This window comes from Hemibagrus wyckioides, linkage group LG09, assembly GCF_019097595.1.
Source record: "Hemibagrus wyckioides isolate EC202008001 linkage group LG09, SWU_Hwy_1.0, whole genome shotgun sequence".
NCBI lineage: Eukaryota > Metazoa > Chordata > Actinopteri > Siluriformes > Bagridae > Hemibagrus > Hemibagrus wyckioides.
Window position 1 is genome coordinate 20,187,112 of NC_080718.1, and position 17,248 is coordinate 20,204,359.

Genomic DNA, 17,248 nt, shown 5'->3' on the forward strand with positions numbered 1-17,248 from the left:
TTGTATGTTTCATCAACTCTTCTAAACATAATGCCAGTAACCAGACATCAACACCTCCAGCTCTGTTGGCTGAAGTATCATGTTAAGTGGTCTATCTCACCCTTTATTTTTTTTAGATAAAAAGAATCTGTTGAGAATCATATGCGGTGCAAAAGTATATGGCACGAGTGGGTTAATAAAATATGAGCTAGCCTGGACTGTAACTAGTGTGTCTTGTCAGTAGCGCTAAGATTACGGGTTTGCTTCACAGACACTGGGGATATGCTCCCTTCCATATGGGCTTAGTCTCTGTTTGGATAGCTTATTATTATTATTTTTTTTTTTTAGCTGAGCTCTTCTCCGGCTCTTCAGGGTTAGTGGGTTGTTTGTTTTCTGGTATCTAAGGGGTGGAGTGAACAGGACTTCCCTCACTTCTCCCCTTCTCTCTGCCCCCTGCTTCTTTTTGGTGCAGGACAGTTTTTTTTCTGCATCCCTGCTTACGTCTGGCTGCCGGAGCACAGAGAGTTCCGCATTCCCGAGTCCTCCCAGTCAGGGATCAGTGTATAAACGTGCTGATGCAACGCTTTCCCCTGTTCAAAATCTACTCGAGACCCCCAGCTGACCTGAAGAAGGCACATCACGGGAACGCGGGATCTAAGTCAGGTAAGCCGCAAAGTTTAGGAACTTTAGCAGGAAAGGCGCAAGAGGCGGAGGAGAAGGAGGAGGAGGAGGAGGAGGATTGGGATTTTGCACGGCGCCACGCTCGCACGGCGCTTCAGCGACACTTTTTAAATTATTATTATTATTATTTATTATTATTACATTTCCTCCGTTTTGTGCAATAGCATTTTGTCACGTAGACTAGTGCAAAAAATAAAATAAAAAAGTGTGCCTTTCGTATTTGCCGTATTGTGTGGCGCTGTAGCGCGTTTATGCAAATTCCCCCTCGTGAGCACATCTCCACTAATTAAACACAACCATGCCTTTGAAGGTTTCCGAAATTTCTCTCCATCGAGCCAAGTTGAAGAGCTACTGAACAGAGAGAATAAATAATACAGGAAAAAAAGGGAATGATAATAACAACGGGAGTGCTTTTTTTTTACACTCATTTCAGTTTTTTCCACTAGGCTCGTGCTGGTTACTTTTCGTGTTATGTAAGACACGCTACATGTTTTAGTGACGACCCACTTCCGCTTTGAGCCTGACTCACAACACAGGGCGTTACACTGGAAATTGAAACAAATCTATTTATTATGTTTTGCAAAACAGGTTACGTCTATTAGCACCTTTTAATGTCGTTTTGAACACCTCGCGTGTCGTGTATCTTTACCATAATTAACGTGGACACTTTGGAGGCATTCTGCATCCAACGTGGAGTTCATGAGCATTAAATGCTTCATGTCCATTTGGCAGATATAGTCCAAAAAAATATTTCTAAAAATATCTCAAGAAGTTGCTGCGATTCACTAGATACGCTATTTGGCCTCGTGTCCTGTTTGAACGTCCCACTTCCACTCCTCTGGGAACGCTTTCCACTAGATTTCGGACCGTGGCTGTGGGGATCTGTGTCCATTCAGCCACGAGAGCATTAGTGAGGTCTGGCACTGATGTCAGGCGAGGATGTCAGTCTAGGGTGCAGTTCATCTCAGAAGTGTTTAGTGTGGTTGAGATCTGGGCTCTGTTGAGGCCGCTCGGGTTCTTCCACTCCAGTCTTGGCAAATCTCGCCTTCATTCAGCCCACTTTGTGTGCAGGGGCATTATCATGCGTGAACAGGTTCAGGCTCTTTGGTTCCGGTGAAAGAAAATTGTAATTCTGTAGCATACGGCAGGGTGTAATGGTCAGGTGTCCACAGACTTTTGGTCATAAAGTGTCATTTATTCTGGAATGCTGTTTGTTTAATTAAAGGAATACTGAAACACATACACCGATCAGGCATAACATTATGAGCAGTGAGAGGTGAAGTGAATAACACTGATTATCTCCTCATCATGGCACCTGTTAGTTGGTGGGATATATTAGGCAACAAGTGAACATCTTGTCCGTGTTGGAAGAAGGAAAAATGGTCAAGCGTAACGATTTGAGCGAGGTTTGACAAGGGCCAAAGGAAAGGTGCAGTAGTCCAAGGAAGGAACAGTGGTGAACCAGCAACCAGGGTCGTGGGCAGCCAAGTCTCACTGATCCACATAGGGAGTGAAGGCTGACCCGTGTGATCCGATACAACAGACTACTACTGTTGGTCAAATTGCTGAAGAAGTTAACGGTGGTTCCGATAGAAAGATGTCAGAATACACAGTGCATGAAGGATCAGGGCTGTTTTGGCAGCAAAAGGGGGACTAACACAATATTAGGCAGGTGGTCATAATGTTATGCCTGGTCTTTTTTTTTTTTTACGCGCTTAGCCATTCTGATGATAATTTGTTGTGAGAAGTTAGTGCGTGTCTTTCATGCTGATGTTACAAAGGAACATTGCTAGTGCAGTTACACTGGTGTTTAATATGAGGGGGAAAAAATTAGCAATTTTAAACAATTTTAAACCATCCTCCAGTGATGTTTGATGTCATAATAATGAGAAATCCAGCATTGAAACTGTGGAGACAGGAAACGCCTAACTCAAATTTCCAGATTGCGTAGCAGCTTATGACACAGTTGTTGAGTTACGGCAGAGACATGGTGAGTTAGCCATCGATGAGATGGCAAGCATGATGGGGCTGATGGTGGTATTAACATCAACGTTGAAGCTTTGGAACCTCATCTGTTTACAGATAGCTGGACAAATTAAAAGACTAAATTATAATTCTCTTTAGTTAAAGATGAAGGGAGGCCCCAAAATTTACATACACCTAGGCTAAAAACACTGACACTCAACGTTCTACAACTTTACATGATTCATGTTAAGGTACATTTCCTGTGCTAAGTCAAATAGGGTATGTACTTTATTTCCATAAGAGGATATGGATTTATTTCACCTTTCATTTACTATGTCAGATTTTCAGTGCATCAAATTTTATTTTTAAGTTCACTTTTATAAGCGTATTGCTTAAACTTAAATCAAATACTTGCCGTCATCTTCTACATGCTTCTCACAATACACAATGCTGGAATTTTTGCTCATTGCAAAACCATTGATCTTGACTTTTTTGCATAAATTTTCAGTGCAGTTCAGGTCAGTGCTCTGTGATTCAGTATTTTGGCTTTGTTGTCTTTTTAGGTCATTTCTAACAGCAGGTATGCTTAGGATGATTGTCCTGCTGGAAGATCTAATTGTGACGTCGTTCTTTCTGATGTCTTAAGGTGTTGCTTCAGTATTTCTAGATAATTCTCCTTCCTTATGATGACATTCTTTTTCCAGCAAAACACGCCCACAACATGATGCTGCCAGCTCTGTGCTATACAGATGGAACAATGTTCTTTGGATTAAAGCCTCGCCCTTTTTTCCTTTATGCATATCGTTATGGACAAACAGTTCAATTTGTGTTTCATTTAACAATTTAATCTAGATTTTTGTCCTAGTAATCACCAGCAGACTTCAGTTTGGGGTTTTTACGCCAGTGGAGCAGGGTGGAGGTAATTTCATGGTTTGGGTTTGCATGGCTGCTTCTGGAACAGGCTCACTAATCTTACCTGATGATGTAGCTGGTCACAGTAGAAGAAATTCAGTGTTTCGAAGTGTGCAGAAACATTCTGTCTAGCAGTTTACAAAGGAATGCGTCCAATCTAATCTAATCGAATCTAATCTTACAGCAAGACAGTGTATGATTGAAACCACTTCCAAAAGTGAAACGTTTTGGGCTGGACACGTCAGTCACTTTCACCCAGTTGAACAGCATGTCACCTCCTAAAGAGATAAACAATCAAGCAGGAGATAAGCAAGCAAATATTAAGTGTTCTTTATTGTTGGTGTTTGACAGCAAATGTGCCACATTCCTAGTTTAACACATCTAGATATAAATATCAGGAACTGAAAGCTAAGATTCTGTTCTATGAACTCATATTCTCATTCCCCCCCCCCTTTAGTGCAAAAGATCGGAATGTCTTCAGTGTAAAGCAAAAGACAAAAATAATCGGCCTTGCTGTTCCAATACTTTTGGAGGCAACTATATACATTTATTTGCTGTAGATTAATCAAAATACAGACATATTTGCATGTTATCTATAATATAATATAATAAATCTATAACACTGATTTGCTGTTTTGAGGAGGTAAATCACCACTCCTGACTGGAGTTAGCTGGGAAGCTATCGAAAGATGAAAATGGAGACGTCCATGGTTTCCCCACCTTGTAGCTCAAATGCACAATGAGTTTGAGATTGATTTATTTTTGACTTTTGAGGCAAATAATTTTGAGGCAGAATAAGTCCACAGTCAACAGGTAGTCAGACAGCAATTTGGGTAATGTAGGAAACGTCACTAAGATGAAAATGGACCATGTTGATGAAAGATGTTTAAACTTATGTTAAGTCAGAATTTCATTGGATTTCAATTTCGCAACTTGGACAACACTGAAGATTGTGACACTGAGTGGATTTTCCTCTTAACTCTTTTTTTTTTTTTTTACCAGAGGCGAAAAATGGAATTTCTGCCTGTTTAGGAGGTGCCCATGTTCAACATTGAATGTCTGTGTCATGTCACACTCCACAGTGATGGTTAATGGCTCATATAATGGCTCATATTGCTCTCTGTGTTAAGCATCTAAAATTTGAAGGAGTACAGCAATTTTCAACCATTGAAAATTCTGTGTATGCTTATTCCAACAGAGGTAAAAATGTCTTACACTGAAAGCCAACAGAGTCCTGACTAATTGTAATTAGACTTTCGGCGATTATATAATTCATTTGTTTATACAGATTTAAAATGTCCAATAAGCAAATTTCCATTCTGGAAATAGACCATACTGGTAAAAACGGTAAAGTCGGAGTGCTGAAAACCGACAGAGCTATAATTATAAATAAATTATAGGCGGGTGAGGTATATTTGTGTGGAAGGAGTTTGTTGTTATAAACCTCCACTATTTGGTGCATCATGCTGTGACACTGTAGGTGGTTGATTAACTGAAGCTTCTTGAAGGCGTAAAGGTCAGTGTTATTATGTAGCCTTATAGAAATTGTTATGCAATGAGGAGAAGGGCACTACCATTGCTTCCAGATTTTCTTGACCTCGTGTTGCCGTGCATAGCTTTTCAGAACTGAAACTCGTTCTCGGGCCTACTGACTACTTTATATGTACATATAATAGAATTTTAACTGGTCAGGTAAACAAACACCCTGAGATCCTTATAATTAAGTAGCCTTTGGAAATACAGTTAACGCTGTCTTATTTTCATTTGTATGTCAGATATACTTATATATAGATGGGGGATGTGACAAGTGTGTCAGAATGGAAAAGATTCTGCTGAATAGGTCTGTGTAGCTAAAAGAAAAATGTGCTGATCTGGAATATTTTTCCCTTAGATAGCAGTAATGGTAACATTCGCCATCGTTCTCCATGCGAACAGTGTGCAGCAGTATATCGTGGTCTGATCCCACCACGCAACAGTAAAAATGAATAGGACTGTGTCAGTGCTTTACAGTGTGTTGTACAGTTAGAACGGCACATAGGTTTCTATTTCAGCACACATTTTTTCTTTTACTCATGCTTCACTTGTTTCCTAGCTGTAGTAACCAATAAAAAACAGCTGGTTCATTCTTTTTTAGTTTAAGAGAAACAAATTGAACCTGTCGTTTTAGAGAATACAGTCAATCTGACCTTAATTATCTTTTTGTTCTAGAAAATATTGTGAATATTAAAAGGTTGGTGTTTTTTTTTTTTTAATAAAATGCTATTTTGCGTTATTAAAAAAAATCCACAAGACATCATTAAAAATGAATCAATTCTAACTGCTTTTAAATTATTCAAATGTACTTCTAATGCAGCGCTGTAGTATTAAACAGTAGGTGGGGTATTAGTTACATTTGTGGAAACCTGATATTTAGAATACACACTTAATCACGCCTCATCACTTTCCGCTGACAGACGTTCCTCTGATTATATCTAGCGCACAAGAACATGAATTTCATTCCGATTGTCCTGTCAGACATTTCTGGCTTCGCCACAGCAGTTTTAAATCATTTGCTCGTGTTCCTGTTGTGATGTACTGTGTCTCAGATACCCAGACGTTTTCCATATCAGTGATGAATCTTAATTGAACACATGTACACCAAGCGGTACGAAGTGTGATGACCCGCAACCGAATCAAAACTAAGCTTTTAGGAGACAGGTGGGGACAACCACAGAAATAACACCAATATGTTCTGTATGAACATGTTCTTTAGGAACAGAGTAAATGGAGTTCTGGCAAAAGAACAGATATGATGTGATGTCAGACAATATTTCTTCTCCAATCTCCATAATTTGAAACATATTCTTTTGGCAATCAGCTACCACAAAGAACATGATGAATGTTTTGTATATTCAGGGACAAAGAGCTCTTGCAAAGTGTGAATTTTGCACTGTGTGCATTACAGCAAGTCATAACTGCAGTACAAATGTAAGCAGTACTGCAGTTGTGGGATTTTTAGTCATGCAGTACAGACTGCTTGTGAGGAACAACCTTTGAACAACTAACCAGATCAGTTGGATACGATTTGCCATTCATAGATTATAGTGCAGAAATGGCAAGCCGGTTCTGCCGCAACAAAATGTCAAATGAAAATGACTAGGGGGCATCCTACTGGTTTTTATTTATTCCCTGACTGTGGTCATAAATGGAGCATATTGTGGCTAGTCTTTTTAAAAAGAGACAAACATAACACCTTCTACCTAATAGCACTGTACATTCGCAGTGACCATTTCTAAAAAGAACATGTCCAGAAACTAGTCAATTCGTTAAATATGAAGGTAAGATAAAGCTCTTTTCCAAATGTTGTCCCTCCTTCATCGCTGGTGTTGTAAAATGCTGTAAGATTACTTCTCAGCTTCAGCAACAAATACATTCTCTGTCTAAAAGCCTGCCCTGGAATTTTCCATATTTTAACCACCAGGTCCCTGTGAGCATCAATGGCTGAGTTTTCTCTGTATCTTGTATTTAGTGTGCAGATTCCTTCAGTGCTCTCTTCACTGGCATTCTGTGAATTAATGTTTCATCGTCAGACATCTTGCTATTTTATGTAGGAAGCAAATAAAATATCACACATACAGAAGAATCCAGCATATTTCGTAAACCGGTAGCAGACAGTTCAAACAGAATATGTTCTCAAATATTGTGTCTTGTAACAAAATGTGCTGTTCCTGCATCAATATATCCAATGCAGAAACAAAATGTGGTGGACAAGATTTCTCACAAACATCAAGGATGTTGATAAAGTGTGTGCAGAGCAGACGAGTGCAGTCAAACCTGCCGAGTGCCACGGCATTGAACGTGTCATTTTTGTAATTTTTAACACCAGTTTACCTCAGCACAAGGTAATACCATTTGTAGTCAGTGAATGGTCTGTCGTTGATTAGTTTTCTGCTTCTTGATAGTCTTAGGGTTTAGATTGTACGGTTTGCATAAACAGGCAAAAGTGTCTGAATCTAACAGGCACAGAGTCATCAATCAAAACAAAAGGAAAAGGCAATAATTGGAAAACAATCCAGAAGTATTAAAATCTAGAAAATTCAATATTCAAGATTATCACGTTCACAGTTATACCTGTCCAGGGTGTACCCCTGCTTTTTCACCCAGTGCGCACTGGGATAGGCTCTAGCAGTGACCCTAATTAAGAATAAAGCGGGTATAGAAAATGGATGGATGGACGTTCACAGTTATATACAGTATACAACTTGCAGTGAAATGAAAATCTGGCCACTCCTCCTAGACTGTGCATCTAAATAATTTCAATTTCAATTTTTTTTACGTTTAACCAATTTAAGGAAATAATGAATAGAAATAATACGAAAAAAAAAGTGCAAATTTATTGTAATGTGCAATATTACACTGACCAAGCATAACATTATGACCCCGGTGTATATGTTGCCTGAAGTAGCATGATGTGCAATTATATGATATGCAATAACAGTATAGAATGTGCCAATATTACAGAATGGAAAGTGATATATTAATGTGCCGGGGAATGACGTGTAATCCAATTACAGGATATACAGGCTTGTAACTACAATACAGCAGGATATTACAGGATATACAGGGTTGTAACTACAATAAAAAATGAAATTATATAGAATTATAAGGCTTTCACAGTGAGTTCATTTAACCATGTAAATGTATTTATTTAGGTAATGGACCCATTTAATTTTGTTAGGATATGGCTGTCAGGTTCGAATAAAAAATAATAGGATTAATAAAAAACAGTCCTGAGAATTGTGAGCAAGAATTCAGACTATAGTGAAAGCACTGGAATTTCTCTCTGTTTTTTCCACTGTCTCCTAGTGTTTTCAATATGTATAGATGTATGGTTCATTCAAGGAAAAGGAAAAAAGAAAAATTGGGAGGGGAAACACTGTTTCTTTTGCACTCTATTCAGCTTTAGATACAGATACAGATAGAGTTGTTATGTTACTCAGTAAACCCTAATAAACAGTGAGGATCAGGTGAAGGTTTTGGAAGTGGACTAATATATTCTGATGGTGATATGAAGACAAAGATGATTTTATACTCCCTAGACTGATCAGCTACAGCATCCCACCCTTAAAATGTGATTTCCCAGCTGAAAGGTTTTAATAGTTTCTTCAGCTGAGTTGGACTGTCTTTGCACTTCGGATGCAAAGCATCAAATGGGCCTGGACTGCAACACAGTTTGTAGACTGAAGAAACTTCACTATTGAGAGTTATTAATCAGGAAGGTTTTGTGTGCATCAAGAAGGTGGAATCACCCTTGCTCATCAGGTATTAGGGATTAATATAAATAATTTTAAATATACACTACCGCTCAAAAGTTTGGGATCACTTGCATACACTATATTGCCAAAAGTATTCGCTCACCTGCCTTGACTCGCATATGAACTTAAGTGACATCCCATTCCTAATCCATAGGGTTCAATATGACGTCGGTCCACCCTTTGCAGCTATAACAGCTTCAACTCTTCTGGGAAGGCTGTCCACAAGGTTTAGGAGTGTGTTTATGGGAATTTTTGACCATTCTTCCAGAAGCGCATTTGTGAGGTCACACACTGATGTTGGACGAGAAGGCCTGGCTCTCAGTCTCCGCTCTAATTCATCCCAGAGGTGTTCTATCGGGTTGAGGTCAGGACTCTGTGCAGGCCAGTCAAGTTCATCCACACCAGACTCTGTCATCCATGTCTTTATGGACCTTGCTTTGTGCACTGGTGCACAGTCATGTTGGAAGAGGAAGGGGCCAGCTCCAAACTGTTCCCACAAAGTTGGGAGCATGGAATTGTCCAAAATGTCTTGGTATGCTGAAGCATTCAGAGTTCCTTTCACTGGAACTAAGGGGCCAAGCCCAGCTCCTGAAAAACAACCCCACACCATAATCCCCCCTCCACCAAACTTTACACTTGGCACAATGCAGTCAGACAAGTACCGTTCTCCTGGCAACCGCCAAACCCAGACTCGTCCATCAGATTGCCAGATGGAGAAGCGCGATTTGTCACTCCAGAGAACGCGTCTCCACTGCTCTAGAGTCCAGAGGCAGCGTGCTTTACACCACTGCATCCGACGCTTTGCATTGCACTTGGTGATGTATGGCTTGGATGCAGCTGTTCGGCCATGGAAACCCATTCCATGAAGCTCTCTGCGCACTGTTCTTGAGCTAATCTGAAGGCCACATGAAGTTTGGAGGTCTGTAGCGATTGACTCTGCAGAAAGTTGGCGACCTCTTCGCACTATGCACCTCAGCATCCGCTGACCCCGCTCCGTCAGTTTACGTGGCCTACCACTTCGTGGCTGAGTTGCTGTCGTTCCCAGACACTTCCACGTTCTTATAATACAGCTGACAGTTGACTGTGGAATATTTAGGAGCGAGGAAATTTCACGACTGGATTTGTTGCACAGGTGGCATCCTACCACAGTTCCACGCTGGAATTCACTGAGCTCCTGAGAGCGACCCATTCTTTCACAAATGTTTGTAAAAACACTCTGCATGCCTAGGTGCTTGATTTTATACACCTGTGGCCATGGAAGTGATTGGAACACCTGATTCTGATTATTTGGATGGGTGAGTGAATACTTTTGGCAATATAGTGTATTTCAGCTTGATTTCAGCTACGGAGGAAGACTCCATCAGCCAATCCATCTTGTGGGAGATGCTCCAGGAAGCATGGGGTGAAATCTCATCAGATTATCTAGAAAAAATTGACCGCTAGAATGCCCAGGCTGTAATTGTTGCAAAAGTCAAAGTTTGAAGAAAACATTAATCATTTCCATCAAAATCATTATTTCTAACTCTGACATGTCAGCATGTCCTGTTCTTTTGCTATATTTTCTATTCAGACTAATGTTGTGTGTGTTTCCTTGGAAAAAATCTTTTTCAGTGATCCCAAACCTTTGAGCGGTAGTGTAAGTCTAATCTTAAACTTTTTTTGTCTAATATTAATCTTGAGCTTTCGTACTATATTTCCTATGTACGGTAAAGCTTCTTTAAGACAATGTCCATTGTTAAAAGCTCTATACAAATAAAATTTTTGCCCTCACATATTATATGTGTGTTCTGGGTTTGAGTCTCGCTCCCGCTTACTGTGTGTGTGGAGTTTGCATGTTCTCCCCGTGCTTGGTGGGTTTCCTCTGGGTGCTCCGGTTTCCTCCCACAGTCCAAAGACATGCTACTAGGCTTTTGGAGTCTCTAAATTGCCCGTAGTGTGTGACTGTGTGAGTAAATGAGTGTGTGTGTGTGCCCTGCGATGGGTTGGCACTCCATCCAGGGTGTATCCTGCCTTGATGCCCGATGCCGCCTGACATAGGCACGTGACCCGAGTATAGATTGGATAAGCGGTACAGACAATGAAATGAAAATATTACATGTGTACGTTGTTACCATTGACTTTTGTTTTAACCAGTAATGTAAACCTAAGTAACTTAATTATAAGAAACATTAGTATAGCTGTGTATGGTCAGTCTGTGCTTAAATCAGTTTGACAACAAATGTGTCTTTCTCATCCAAATAAAATCAGTTATTCACTGCAATCAACAAAAGAGCACCTTCTGCCAGGAGAGGGTTCACACATCGATACTGTCAATGACCTATTAACTACTTCCTTTTTTCATGTTTCACTTTCTTTACAACGTTGCTGATAAAAGCAGAATAACTTCCACATTTGAAACACAGATTTCCAAGGAAAATATTGCTTAAAACTGCACTTCAATAAGCACTGCTTTATGATAGCTGGACTCGTTAGCTGTAGTATTTTTACCAGTCCTATCTATAATCAATGCTTTGTTTATTAAATTTGTAAGCAGTTACATATTTCATCCAAGTCTTGAATGCACCTGTTTCTACTTTAAGTGTTACGAGGCTTGTATTAAGTGTTGCTATTTTGAAAGTCATGGTAAATGAATTTCATTTCATTTTAAAAGTCCATTTCTTCATCCAGCTTAAGTCATATTTGGGGTATTTTTGGTTGCTCAGGATAGTGCATTATAGTGCTCTATAGAACTGGTGAAAATCTAAACAAAGGGAACACTGTTGTATTTCATTTATTTTTCCAAATTAATCATGCTGTCATCGCTTGAATACATGCTTGTCCTGGCTGGCCCACATGGAGTTTTATTTGGAAACATACACCAAGTTTCGAGGATGGAGATTTGAATGGATTTCACTCAGGAAACAGTTCTCCGTAATGGCATTTGCTGTGATGGAGCATGTGTAGATGCATTATACCCATATTAAGCTACTGTGGAACTGCAACTGCGTGTTTTTCCTTCACACTGTAGACATTTGGGTTCGTGATCAAAAGATGAATATGAGACGATAGATCAGAGTTTCAGCTTCAATTTCCTGAGATATACATGGCACATACACATGGTGCCTTTGGTGGCAGACCACACAATCTTTAGGTAAGCTAAAATATTAACAGTCATGTTAATACTTAACAGTAACAGTCATGAAGTAAGTTAAAGTGAATACCGCTTAATATTTGGTTGCATACGGTGTCTCTTACTTGCAATAACAATGTTTCAAGCCGGCAAACCAGTGACCTCACCAAATTCTTCTTTTGTGATTTTGTTCCAGGTTTGTACTGTAGCTTCTTTCAGTTGTTGTTTGTTTTGGAGGGTTTCTCCTTTCAGTCTCCTCTTCAGGAGGTGAAATGCTGCTCAATGGGGTTAAGGTCTGGTGACTGACTTGGCCAGTCTAAAACCTTCCACTTTTTCTTTCCCCTGATGAAATCGTCTGTTGTGTTGGCAGTGTGTTTTGGGTCACTGTCTTGCTGCGTGATGAATCCCTCTTAATTAGATCGGATACATTTCTCTGTAAACTGGCAGACTGAAAGTTTCTGTAGACTTAAGAATTTATTCTGCTGTTAGCGCCATGAGTTATATCATAAGTAAAGACTAGATGCTGCCATGCAATCTTGCATTGTATCTTGTGGTATAGCCTTTATAGATTTTTCTTCTCTTTAAATGTTAAATTGTGATACTTTCACCCCTGCTCTATGGAGGTTGTTGGTGATGTCACTGACTGTAGTTTTGGGGTTTTTCTTTACAGTTCTCACAATGTTTGTCATCTACTGTTGTTTTTCTTGGCCAACCTGTTTGATGTCTGGTTGTTAATACACCAGTGGTTTCCAGTCTATTCCAAATTGTTGTATTGTCCATGCCCAGTGCTTGTGCAATGGCTCTGATTGATTTTCCCTCTTTTCCTAGCTCCGAAATGGCTTGCTTTTTCACACAGACAGCTCTTTTGTCTTCATTTTGTTTCCTCAAGTGCAGTCTCCACCGAAGGTGCAGTGTTTTAAGTTGTTTAACGCATCAGGAAATAAAATCAGGAAAATCTGATCTATCGTCTCATTCATTTTTTTTTCAAATGTATTCAGTGTTTAGCAAAAATAACTATTGATCCTGCTGTTCTAATACTTTTGGAGGGTACTGTGTATGTAATAGACTTCGGTAGATTTGTAACTGTAATGTGCGTTCTTTGTTCGGATTTATTACTTATTATTTCTGTTACACAAATGTACATGAAAACAAGTGTACAAATAGTTACAAGAGAAGTTAATGTCTCACAGTTCCTCTGCTTGGTGACAAATTATGGAGTTGGGGTTAAGAACGCAACATGACCACTGGGTTAGATTCTCCTCCTGGCCACAGGACTGCAATATTTTGTACATGAAGTAAATATAAAGGCCATCATAAATTAGATATGGTTTGGTAAAAAAAAAGCAAAAAAAAAAAAAAGCATATGGTTTGGTATGACTAGAGCTTAACACTCATGGTCTTTCAGCAATCCTTACCTTTTTTACAGAACTCTCTCCTGAACCGATCATTTGAAAGAATCTGTGTCCCTCTTATTGTGTGTGACTTCTTCTATTATTATCAGTGGAAAATCTTAATTAGGTCCAGTTTCCTACGTGCTTAGGTGTTAACGTTGACATTAAACTGGAAAGGGTTCTTTTATCTGTTTGAGGAACCACCATTACGAAAGTACTATCGTAGAAGTTGTTTCATTCTCTTGCATTATCAGGTGCAGAAACCACTAGCATCCGCTGCAGACACAAAATGAGCTCAAAATTCCAGTGTAGACTTCATTTCCAGCCTCGAGTCTTGTTAAAAGTGTTTCTTAAAAAAAAAAAAAAGGATTTTTGGAGCAGGCCAGTGGTGGAGGCCGATGACATTGTGCTGTTCCTCTGTGGCCACATTCCAGTGTTCTGACACAGCGAGCGGTGAGCAGGCCGGCGTGGGGGGAAAAGCGGGCAGCAGGCGGGTTTTGGCTGGCTCACTCTCTTCTTCTCTCTACGGGATAAAAGGGAATGTGTCTGGGACTACTTTTGTGTGTGCCTTTCAGCCTGGCCTCTGGAGCGAGTCTTGCCAAAGCGGCTGTAAATGGGAGTATGCTATGGAAGGGTGGAGTGGGAGCTTGAGAGACATATATTGTTTGTGTGGCATGGAGTGGCAGGGAAAAAAAAGGAGCAGGGGAAAGGTAATGGCATGCAAATAATACATTATGTGCGATTGTCCTCAGTGCGAATGTAGACTGTGGTTGCGTGGTAGTGATGATGGACTGGTTGTGTCTGTGGTTTTGTCTGGTTGTGCTGTGTATTGTTGAACATGCATGCACTTTTTCAGTCAAGGATATTGTAAGTTACAGTGGCTGCAGGGGTTCACAAATTTACACTTGTTACTTGAAAGAGATTGCAGGCTCAGATAAGTAAGAATGCATATTTACAGTACAACCATACGCTATAAGGTTATATCATTCATGTAATCTTTTTGGATTATTAAACAACCAAGATTTTACAGCAAGGCCACGCTCTGTTTTGCAGCAGTCTGTTTTGTTTCCATAGAGATTAAGTACTTAAGTGAAAATGAACTCCAATTCCTGTCATGGTGTGTGTTCTAGCTGTGGTGAAGGGCGTGTATGCCATGATGCCCGGACAGATCCCTGACCCTTCGGTGACAGCAGGCTCTTTACCCAGCCTGGGCCCGCTGGCTGGGATCTCTGCCACGACGCTCACAGACCAGCTCAAATACGCCGACCTGTGCAGCCTAGGAGCCATGCTGTCTCCTCTGCACCTTCTGGGCAAGCTGAGCAAGCACCATCTTCCTATTAAAGCTGAGGTGAGGCATTAAATTAGTTTGTGTACCATGTAGACTTAGTGTTAACACAGTAAATTTAGCTTGAAACCACATGATATACCTGACTGTTGAAACCCAGTAACTACTAAACTGCATTCAAATTTTAAAGTATACCAGGGCAACCCTTAGTTTCGCTAATTATTATTCAATTGTAGAATATCAGCTTAAGGTAAATATTTGATCTGTTACTGTGCTTATGATGATCAGTACTGAAGACAGAATGTCTACAAGAGCTAGAAATGCGAAAGGTTATGAATGACATTTTTATATCTACAAAGAACAATGAGTCCATCTAGTGGGCAGTCAGTAATTGCATGACTAATGCCTGATACAGAAGACACAATGCTGCTCTTTGTCATCTGAATAAAGGCCTAGTCAGAATATCGGACACATGGAAGGACCTTTTCAGCAATCTCTATTTACTTTGCATCACAGGAGGTTATTGTTCGTAGTATGTACCCGACTGCATTTAGACGGCAAAGCAAAGGCAGATTTAAGAACATTCACTTGCTCTTGGGATTCTGTAAACATCTATTTGACCTAATGAACTAATGCAGATGTTGGTACCTCATTTAGAAAGATGAGGAAGAGGAGAGGAGGAAGAGGAGGCGAGAAAAAAACAAAGTGGCAGCAGCACGATGTCGAAACAAAAAAAAGGAGCGAACAGAGTATCTACAAAGGGTAGGTTTTCTCTTTTAGCCTTGATTGTTGCAATACAATACTATCAAAGGCAGTAGATTGCATGCAACACCAACACTACAAATTCATCACATTCAGGAGTCGGAGAGGCTGGAGATGATGAACTCTGAGCTCAAAGCGCAAATCGAGGAGCTGAAGCACGAGCGCCAGCAGCTTATCCTCATGCTCAACCGTCACCGGCCGACGTGCATCGTGAGGACAGACAGTGTGAAGACCCCCGAGAGCGAGGCTAACCCCCTCCTGGAGCAGCTTGAGGCCAAATGAGGAATAGTGCAAAGACTCTGAGTGGTGCTTTTCCACACTTACTGTTTACAGGTTAGCTTCCATACAGCTAGCTAGAAGCACTTAGCTCTGAACTCTTGGACATTTAAGGTTGATGGAGTGAAGCACTCCAACCTGTGTGCTTGGAGTTTTTGAGCCTTTGTGGAACCCCTGTCTTACCCACGCATACATGTCCCAATCAGATTGGGTGACGTGCTGACAGATACAACGTTTGTAGTACTTTTTATTTCCCCTGTTTGTGGTCTTTCTTTGCCTAATGGTTTTATCTTTTTCCAACAAAGGCTAACAAGACAGTTTGTAACAGATAGCAAAAAAAAACAACAAAAAACACAGACACACTCCTCCATTCCTCAAGGTATCATGTATGATCTCTGTTTTGGCCATAGAAATGGATGACTTGTGCTATGTCCATGATACCAAATCATAATCTGCCCTCATGAAATTGCTTTTCTTTCTTTCTTTCTTTCTTTCTTTCTTTCTTTCTTTCTTTCTTTCTTTCTTTCTTTCTTTCTTTCTTTCTTTCTTTCTTTCTTTCTCTCTTTTAAGACGCAGGCGTCATGTATGCACATATACAGTATATGGACTGTTTACATCTTGTTCTTATAGTTACCTACAATTTATATATATATATTTTTTTCTGATTTTTTATACTTCATGTACATTACATTATATGGACTGTTATCACTAGATGTGATACATTTTATATTACTACTATATAACAGATAGTTATATAACCCCCCTTTTTTTTCTGTGACTTACTCATTATGTTTAATGGCTGTGAAGAAATGCAAACAATATACACAATGTATTTGGGAAGTATATTCTACAGTCCTTAATTATTAAATCAGTTCCTCTTCAGCTATTTGGTACCTTGTGTGCAGTTGAAATTGTTTAAACTTATTTTTTTTTCTTCCAGATTTTTCTTCCTAATTATATAGGATTTTGTTATGGGCTATACCAGGTCATGGCTGAAAGCATTGAGCTGAAGGATATTTTTCAGCATCACAAATGTAATGTAAAAACTGATTATTCTTAGAAAAAGGTGCACAGGAGAATTACTGATTCATTTGCTCAGATTAGACATGGATGAAGACTCTGTGGTAAAGGTAATTACTGTTATATCATGACTTGGGTGCAGTTCTAACAGCGTGATGTGAGTGCTGATGTTTTAAAAATCTAGACAATTTTGAACAATATGAAATGGACCATCCATTGTTTATACCCGCTTTATTCCTAACTAGGGTCACCGGAATCTGCTGGAGCCTATCCCAGTGCACATTGGGCAAAAGGCAGGGGTACACCCTGGACAGGTCGCCAGTCCATCACAGGGCTATGAAATGGACCGTTTATGCAAATTTATTTCAACATTAAACATGCTGCTACAGCAACACAATAAGCAATAGTATGGAAACAGAAATGATACAAAACTGAAATCAAGGCTGAACTGGGGAATGCGGAAAATGCAAAAATCCAGGGATTAAGCTGATATGAATAACTGATGATGCAAGCTGCTTTGTATTTAACCTTAGCTTTTGTTTACATTAGTACCACAGTGGGCCTGATATGGAAA

At 39.8% G+C, this 17,248-nt stretch overlaps 1 protein-coding gene across 2 annotated transcripts; it reads left to right on the forward strand.

Moving 5' to 3' along the window:
• The first annotated feature begins 365 nt into the window (after positions 1-365).
• On the forward strand, positions 366-16,553 carry jdp2a (Jun dimerization protein 2a). Of its 2 annotated transcripts, none has more exons than XM_058399716.1 (4): positions 366-642; positions 14,462-14,679; positions 15,274-15,378; positions 15,475-16,549. In XM_058399716.1, the coding sequence occupies exons 1-4, from the start codon at positions 555-557 to the stop codon at positions 15,658-15,660; spliced, it is 597 nt and encodes a 198-aa protein (XP_058255699.1). In that variant the 5' UTR covers positions 366-554; the 3' UTR covers positions 15,661-16,549. The 2 variants fall into 2 exon arrangements, with proteins under 2 accessions (XP_058255699.1, XP_058255698.1); XM_058399715.1 differs by lacking the exon at positions 366-642 and adding an exon at positions 13,890-14,041 and having other exon boundaries at positions 15,475-16,553.
• The last annotated feature ends 695 nt before the right edge of the window (positions 16,554-17,248 follow it).

Excerpts from the sequence above, each read along its gene's own strand:
- jdp2a (XM_058399715.1), top strand. The coding sequence starts at position 13,945 with ATGGGAGTATGCTATGGAAGGGTGGAGTGGGAGCTTGAGAGACATATA. Across the intron at positions 14,680-15,273 it reads ATCTTCCTATTAAAGCTGAG|AAAGATGAGGAAGAGGAGAG; the intron begins GTGAGGCATTAA and ends TACCTCATTTAG. Across the intron at positions 15,379-15,474 it reads GAACAGAGTATCTACAAAGG|GAGTCGGAGAGGCTGGAGAT; the intron begins GTAGGTTTTCTC and ends CATCACATTCAG.